We start from the raw sequence: 9152 nt of genomic DNA on the forward strand, positions 1-9152 counted from the left end.
TTAAACATTATTAAAATGGAGAAGATAATATGCTTAGTTTTGTTGTCTTCTACAGCTGTTCACTACCACTATATGATACAGTATAGTGGTATAGTAAGAAGTTTTAAAAGTGTGCGTATATAACCCTCCACCCAGAACCTTCCAATAAACAAACCCGCTTTCCTATAAAATGTTTTTGCAATGAAATAGCCGTTGATTGGAAAGTTAAAAACCGAGCTAATGAAAACAATTTCAAATTGGCATCCTCTAACCTCGTCCATTCTATTTAATAAACCGTTGTTGCCCTCTAGTGTTCAAACACAGCTTGTAAATGCCCCTCCAGAAAGATCCAAACTGGTCACCTAATAATTCCCCGTTTGCTCTTAATCCAACAAGACAAATGGATGGGGAAAAAAAAAAAAAGTGTTTCAGTACACCTGCCTAGAACCTACTTTTCTTTGCTCAAGCATAAAAAAGGATTTTTAATGTAAGAACATTGTTGTTTGATTCACTCAAAAATTGTGAAAGGCCACTCTGCTCCGTATCCTCACCAAATTAGTCATGGTACCCATGCACCTCTCTGCTTTACTTCTGCCATTCACCGTGCTTGATATATGTTGCTGTTTGGGTTGCAGGGTGATGTTTCTAATGATACCAGCCAAATACATGCCCAGTGCTCTGAACGACCCTGAGATATGTCTGCCTGCTGCCTCTTGAATGTATCTCTACTGTACTGGACCGTATCGATTAATACCAACCATCTCTCCCTCCAACAAATTTGTTATTACGGCAGAAATGCACAGTGAGGATTCAGGGGTTGTTCTCAGCACCTCTCCTGCAATAAGCTGCCACGATGGCATCGGCAATGTAGAAGGCTTCTCACAAAGTTGTAGCTCTTTTGAGAAGATTACAGTCAACCTCAGATCTGCGCCTGCATTTTTACAGCCCACAACTGGGCCTAGTACTTATCATTTTATTAACTCATTTCCCAGAAATGTTATTCCCCTTCGTCATGTTCCTTGACCAGAAACCTCTGAAAATAACTATTAAAAAAAACCCCAAAAAACCTGAGGTTAAACAAAGTGCAGTCAACAGACAAACTGATGAGATACTTTTCTTTTGTAGTTTTGTTCACTTTTAAGAGGTTATCCAGAATGTTTTTCATTTAAGCATTGTCAGACTTAAGCAGTATAGAAGACAGCTGGTTTTGTACCTATAAAGCAATTTGCAGCCCCCATATAGTAAGAATTCAACTTCTTGACATAGGGAACACTGACTTTTCTTTGATCTTTGAATAATGGAATTTTCAGAGAATTTTCTGCATGAAGTTATTGTTAGAGCTCTCAGAAAACTTGCCTCGAGGCCATTTTTGGATCACACCTGCTTCCCACTGCACTGAGCTTGACAGATCTAAGAACCTCTTGGACGTGAGTCACGTTTCGTATTTTGTAATAGAATTATTTCCTTGTATTCATGAGGCACCCTTCCTTCTCTGTCTTGATGTTTGCTGTTGATTATGCCGCCTGCCACATGGATACTTTGAAATCTAGTCTTTCATTCTAAAAACAGGTTTAGACTGGGTGTATGTGAAGGGAAATGTCACTAATACGAACTGGAAATTGTGTAGCGAGCAGCAGATGCTCACACGTGCTCTCACTCATCTCATGTTCCAGAGGCGGGGAAACATATAGAGCAGCTATGCTTATTACCTGTCACATGAAGATGACCCTAGAAGTGAAGAGGGTGTGCTTTGAGAGCCGGTAAGAGCTCTGTGTGTTCAGGAGGGACAGCGAGTCCTGCACTGTTGCGAGCAGCCTGGTGAGGGAAGTAGGAGAACGCCAGAAACCTGAAGATAATGCAACCTTATTCATCCGCTCCTGCTGACTGCAGGAAACTTCTTCGAGGTTGGCACCCTCCTACATAGCCACCATTTTCCTTTAAAACTTTCTTACTTCTCTTCAATCCCTCTAGATGTTCAGCAAAGGGAGACCACACCTTTTCTGTGTCTTCTGCCGATAACACAGCTGTCATCTTTGCTAAGCCCCCTCACAAGTTTCTGCCTGCTCTGTGATCAGGTGTTGAGTCTCAGCTGTTAGGGATTTAGGTGTATTGGAACAGATTCTCTCTCGTGCATGTGCCAAGTCACTTGGTCATGATGTTTGTCACAAAAGACCTTGATTGCAGCTTGCTTTACTTTGATATGATAAAAACTCTTTCTCTCTGATACATACCGCAAAAACCCAATGTGCTACAGGGTGGCGAGCTGTTTGGAAAAGGCAAACTCAAATTTGCAGCACGTGGTTTTAAGGATAGCTTGCGATGTATGCAGAAAAAAGCATTAAAGATACATATATATCCGTAAACTATGTGTAGCTAGGGAAAATTAAGCCAACTATGTTATGTGTACTACAATTTTTACTGTTTGTACCTAAAACCATTTGGACGCAAAGCTCTACTACTAAATACTCCTTTAAGGCTACAGACAGAGTAAACAGAATTGCTAGACAGTCATGTCACACTAGGGCATTTGGGTGCAAATAGCATTGAAAACACTCACACACTGCACAGGTACTCAATTTATTAGGTGTACTTCTATTCCACTGATCTTGTCACAGTACAGATTAAGCTCTTCAAATGTTTTTCCTCCTTAAATATAAGACCTTCTTAGCTTAACTTGGATTTTAGTGTTTATTTTCCAGATTTAGTAATAAATCAAAAATGATAGACATTACAGTTCAGCATAGAAAAAGCAGTTCTCTTCTCCACCAAAGCCATCTGCCACTGTCCCATTAGTGGCCAAAAAAGGAATCCATCCTATTCTGAGATTTCAATATCTACTGTTCCATTTCAGAGTTGTCCTCTCAAAGATGAGAGATGCTCCTCACTATCTTATTCCCTCTCCCCATCATACATCAGCATACATTCCATTGATCAAGTAATCCAGCCTGGTATAATGTCTCTTCTGAAGAGATTCATGAATTTTCTTCCCCGTCAGTGCAATAACTAGTAACAAGAATATCACTCCAAAAAGCAAAGCCGCTACAAGGCTGCTTTTTTCTCCCAGCTGAACGACACCTTTCCCTCTCAGAACACTCTCTGGCAGGTAGCTTTCTGAATCAGATGGGTCATAACCCTGAGGGTTGTTTTGGGAAGCCGTGGGGGAATCACTAGTAGACAGAGCGAAACCTGAAAAAGAGAGGAGGGTAACATGGCTGGTATCGTTAGAAGAGACAACTGTTGGCTCAGGAGGGATGGCTGGAGTTCTTAGTCCTGATGGGGCGGTAGCAGATCTGGAATTCGTGGTCACCCGCTTGGTTGTTGAAGTAGAAGCAGAAGTTGTAGGACTGGAAAGAGGAACATGAGCAACAGCGATGGTGGCGGCAGGGATACCAGGTTTAGCTCTAGTGTTTGCAGCAGGCGGATAGGTAGCTGTGGTGGTGGTGACAGCAGTAGGTTTAGCACCACCAGTAGGCAGAGAGGTTGTACGAGATTCCAGTCTGGTGGTACCTGTAGGCAGAGGAGTAAAAGAAGTACTGCTGGGTTCAGGAACACTAGACTGAGTGGTGGGGAATGAAGCAGAGGGGTTTCTGATTCGAACAGCAGAAGACGTATTTGACGGCAGGTTAATTACTTTCTGCCTCGGGATGGGGTCTAAGCTCTCAGGATGTTTTGCCCTTTGAGATTCAGGAAAAACTGTATGAAATTCACTGCTGTCTAAGTGCTTGGCCACGTGGTTCAGGAGTTCAGACGCCCGATGAAAGACAGATTGTTGCAAAGCAGTGGTATGATTCTGATGGCTAGTCTGACTGCGAGAAATAAAGGCTCCAGCATCTGAAGACAAAGAATACCCATTTGAAGAAAAGTCCTCACTTTTGAAGGATGTATCCTCCAGGGCATGGGTGTCTGGAAACACAAAGGAAATACCAGTATTTAGTTATTAAATCTATTTTTTACTACGGCAGGCTTAGTCTAACAATTCGTATTTCTTAGTCAGAGAGAACTAAGGGGGCTCCAGAAAGTAATGACTAATGAAACTGAGGCATCAAAATCTTCCTTTCTTTAAAATATGGTGAGTGACTTTTAAATTCTGTGTCGTAACACCTGTCAGTCTCAAGCCTGGGCACACCACACCCTGACTGCTGCTTCTTACAAAATTCACCTGTCCAGAGCGAGCGTCCCAATCTGATTGTTTTATACTCGTATTGCATGCATGTTAAGTGTTTTATTTAGCAGTGCAATGCAGAGAGTAGGCCCATTACCTTTAAACCATTCTCAGCCTCTGTCAGTTAAGAAGTAGATATTATCAACCTCACTTTTATTTGTCAGATGTACACATTTCCACCTAGCCAAGATGATTATACACTCCCCTTCTTGTAATATCCAAGTGCCCTGTGATTGTTTGATACACTTCAATTCACATACAAAAATTGTCTTATGACACAAGGTGGCAATAATATCCCCATTTTGTAGATCATTTATACCCGTACTGATTTGTAGGAAAGACCTGAGCTCCTACTGCCATGCTAGAAGAAAGACACTGCTCCAAGAGTCTCCAAGGTATTTGCAGCGAAGGCCTCCACAAGAAGCAAACTGCACTTGATCATTTCTCCAGAAGTTGGTATGTATTGCTTGCAAACCAGGTGGGTGAAAGTTATTTAATAGAATTTGGAAGCAGGGCAACAGCATTATGTGACAGAAATTCCATACAATCGATAATCCAAGCAGCTACCTGATTCTACAGAGATATTATAGAGAGACTTTGGGTGAGCACGAGCTCTTGGGAAGACTGGCTGTTATCATTCAGATTTTATATATATATATACACACACATATCTATAATATTTGCATGTGTGTGTGTGTGTATATATATATATAATTGTTATCATTCAGTTGCCGCACTTGTTAACCGTGGAATTGAAATAAATAACAAAAAGTCCATGACATTTTCATTGTCACTTTTTTCTCAAGTAGTCTCACTCATCTCTTTTTTAATAAAAACAAAGAGGTTTGTGGTTTGTACTGGAATTGAAATAAATAACAAAAAGTCCATGACATTTTCATTGTCACTTTTTTCTCAAGTAGAAACTCTTATCTAGAGGTTATCATTCAGTTGCCGCACAGAACATTTAAAAGGGAACATCCTCTCAAGTAGTTCTGACTCTCACTCATCTCTTTTTTAATAAAAACAAAGAGGTTTGTTAACCGCACTGGAATTGAAATAAATAACAAAAAGTCCATGACATTTTCATTGTCACTTTTTTCTCAAGTAGAAACTCTTATCTAGAGGGATGGATTTATTTCAGTTTTATTATACATGCAAAGAAGCCTACTTGGCTGCTATTTTAATATATATTTCCAAGCCTGAAGACTCCACAAAAAAATGAAATGCAAAAAAAAAACCCTCCCCAAAATAACAAACCAAAAAACTAGCAATGCTTTAAACAAGAGCACAGCAAACACTTCACCGAATCACAGACACCAATTTTTATCTTAACCTTCCAGTCAGGCACCAGCTTGTTAGCAAAGTAAGATCCTAAATAGAGATAATGGACTCCAGCCACAAGGTCTGACTTAGAGAAAAGCCATGCTCTGTTTTTAGAGAGTGGCTTTAAGTAACTAAATGTTCAGTTATTAGAGAATCAGAAACTGTATGGTCAAAAACACCCAAACTTCTGCAGCTCTGGACACATTTCCACACCAGCGAGGAAATGACCTGTCACCACCAGGGAGTCAGTCCCCAGCTCACTTTTTCCCTGTTGCCGACGCACTCCCATGGACGCTCCCCCCTGTGCGTTCAAACAAACAGCGGATGCAGTGTGACAGCTACAAAGCACTTGCAGCATGCTATGTCATCTTCAGTTCGCTCGCCTGGGCAACAGCTAGAAAAGCACAGAGCATGCACACAGCATTCAAAGGACGGGTGGAGGGAGCACAGGGAGGCTACGTGACGAGTCCCATACAGGAGTTAAGTATCCCTGCTACTCTGCAGCACTCGGATTAATTAACTGCCTGCACTAACTAACTCTACTTCACATTTTCAGCATCAAACATTGATTTTATAATATTCTTTGTCTCCATTTTAGACTACAAGCTCCCAAATGCAATTGCCCAAAACTGTCACATGCAAGGTACAGCTGGGGTACTAGGATAGATACGCTTGTTGGTAAGAAAGAACAAGGCCACTACACACGTCAACCTCTAAAAAGAGATTAAAAAACCAAAGTGGTCCTGCTGATATCTCAAATCCAATAAGCTGCATCAGAAACCAAACTTCAGGGTTGTCACTCTTAAAAACAAACTAAGCACCTCCTGAGCATACTTTGCTAGAACCCATGAGTACCTTAGTGAGGTGGAAAAGGCAAACACCAAAGTAGTACGTGAAGAACAGAAATCAGAAATGTTATTTCTTTTCAGCAATAGCCCTTTGCGACCGGGACCGGGAAATGTTTTACTTCCCGAGTTGTTTCCATTAGTTACCAAGCCACAAGAATAGTCAAAAAAAGAAAAACAAAATCTCATTACTAACATAGCGTCAGTATTTTAAGTTGCTTTATTACCAAGAGTATCTTTCCCCCTTTTAGTTTGGTTTTCAGTGTAACCACATGCAGATTCTCATGTGAAAAAAACAGAGCTTGAAACGTTTGTCAGTACCCACACTGCTCAGGTGCTACATTTGAAAACTTATCAGGAATGTAAGGTAAACAAGCTAGCATAATCTTTCCATAATTCCATGTTCACAGAAGTTAAAAAATGCAAAATGAAAAATAGATGGTATATGCAATCAAGTTGTTAACTGATCATTACACTATATGCAGGAGGAAAACACAAGCACAATTACATTTCTTGTTTCTTTGAAACACCTATATTCTTCTATGGGAGAAAGAGCTGGAGAAAAAAATAGTTCTAATGATAATTTTACAGGCATGCAATTCATTTGTTGCACATTGCTTTTGCCCAATTCCTATGTGATTGTGCTTGCACAAAAATATTTGGTAACGTTATGTGAGTAACCTTTCTACATATCCTGCTGTCGCTCCTTGCATAGTTCCACTTTGAAAAATCCTCTTTTTCAGCAAAAGTTCAGTCTCTGGAGATATGAAATTTCTGCTCTCTCAAGCAGCCACACTGAAACCACCTTGTGAACCCTTGGCAGGAAGACAGTCAAATGATCAGCTTCTTATCTGAGCCGTTCAAACAGGTCTGGTGCAAGTCAACGTTAGTCAACAAGTAAGACTTGCTATTAAAAATCCCACAGCACATGACTGATAGCGAGAAATTTCCGAGCGTGCAGCCCACATGCCATAAAGCTTTGAGCTTAGTCCGTTTGCATCTGCGCTTCAGGTTCCCTAACTGAAAGCAGAAGATAATGATTACTATTGCCAATTACTCAGTAACATCACAGCGGTGCTCCAAGGCTTGCCCAACATTTGCTCGGTGTTTCTGCCTGTGTGTATATGGTATTCATCAGTGCAGCATGGATCCTTTGAATAGGCAGCCAGCTACAAGGGCATTGTATTTCCATTGCTTTCAGCGATACTCTTCAGTGTTATGTACAGGAAATTTTCCTTCTTGAACATATCAAGATGGAAGCAGCTTCTTTTTGTTTTAAGCAAGGGAAAATTACGAGGAGTTCTGAATCTAATGTGAAGGAATTTCATAAGGATCCGGATGTTATTCCAACTGGGAAGCTGGGCCCACGCAGGAGCTCACCACACACCTGTCCATCCATCTCCCACAAAGCAAAAGAGCAGCATTTTCAAATTATAGTGCTTGGCTTAGAACATTTAACTAAAAACATAACCCCCAAAAATTTTCTGGTCTCGACTGAAAAGTCACAGGTGCAAAGGTCATCTAGTGTGGGGATGGGTGGCTTTTACTATTATTTACCTGTAGTTATCTTGTAGCTCACAAATCCTGTCGCGGGTTTCATTGGACAAGCCTCTGTGCTAGGGCAGTAAAACAGGTAGCAGTTTGGATGCGTGCTTGTCCTTCGAGCATCAAAAATCATCAAATTGCACTTCTTGTCTCCTGCAAAACATGATATATACATATTTTAGCAATAAGAACTTTTATACATCTTGATAATAAGCTCTGGTCTGTTAAATTAGTTTTTCCTTGTGTGAGTAAGAGGAAAAGTACTAACATATAACATTCCTACAGGAAAAACAACCCAGGACTGCGAAAGAATGGCCCAGGGCCAATATATGAAAGGTCACACCTTCCTCTTCCTGTACAGATGAACTTGGGGAAATAATGAGTCTAATCCCTCATCCTCCCCTCACCCGCACTGGTACCACACTGGCACCACTTTATGTAATAATTTCTCGCTTACAAATCCTGATAAATCTGAAAACCTCTTTGATATACTCATAGGGAAGGAAATTATTTCTACACTTTTCCCATCACATCCCAGGAATCTCTTGGCTTGTTGCTGCTTTGGGGGGGTTACTTTTAGCACTGTCGTTTCTACTTGTTGCTGTACCTCCTGCTGCTCCAAGAGCTCGATGCAAACCAGTCACCTCAGAGAAGGGTAAGCACTCTCATTTTTGGCTAAAATTAAACGTAGCGCAAAACGTCAGATACTTTGTAGCACGTCTACTAAATACAACTTACGCATCTTGGAGTTTGGGGGTCTGAGAGTTTTTAACATTTAAAACTACCAGTGTTTTTTACTGCAACTATTTTCCTGAACGCTCTGGGGTCTTTCATTAAGATCTAACATCACACTTGGCAAAACAGGATAGCAGCCGCAAGCTGTTACTAGTCGCAGCGTAATGAAAGGATAAATTAACGTTTCTGTGCTGAATACAGAAAATACCCTTTTCCCAGGCAACTTCAGAAATAATTTCCCAAGCGTTCGTACGCAGGAACAGAAAAGACCGAAGAGGAGCGGGTTACCTGACAGCTTTTCCCCCGAGCAGCAAGCGCGAACGCAAGCCTCTGGGGCCGGGGCGTACACTGGCTCTGCACCCCTGATGCCTTTGGGCAGGGATAAGTTTATATCGATGATGGTATTTTCCATTTTCTCCGCGGAGCACTCTTGACTCAGGGATGGTCTGGGCACCACGCAGGTGATCACCAGCAGGCAAACCGGCCACCGGCTGCTAGCGGGAGACATGGTCACTCGGGTGGGGTCTTCGCGGGGCTGGGATGACGCCGGCCTCGGGGCACCC

At 41.5% G+C, this 9152-nt stretch overlaps 1 protein-coding gene across 1 annotated transcript; it reads right to left on the reverse strand.

The window, feature by feature from the left end:
- Positions 1-2543: 2543 nt before the first annotated feature.
- On the reverse strand, positions 2544-9097 carry MANSC1 (MANSC domain containing 1). Its single transcript, XM_009283556.2, has 3 exons — positions 8878-9097; positions 7867-8007; positions 2544-3882 (listed from the first exon to the last, which is right to left on the reverse strand). The coding sequence occupies exons 1-3, from the start codon at positions 9095-9097 to the stop codon at positions 2885-2887; spliced, it is 1359 nt and encodes a 452-aa protein (XP_009281831.1). The 3' UTR covers positions 2544-2884.
- Positions 9098-9152: the final 55 nt, after the last annotated feature.

Source organism: Aptenodytes forsteri, unplaced genomic scaffold (genome assembly GCF_000699145.1).
Source record: "Aptenodytes forsteri isolate BGI_AS27 unplaced genomic scaffold, ASM69914v1 Scaffold486, whole genome shotgun sequence".
Classification (NCBI taxonomy): domain Eukaryota; kingdom Metazoa; phylum Chordata; class Aves; order Sphenisciformes; family Spheniscidae; genus Aptenodytes; species Aptenodytes forsteri.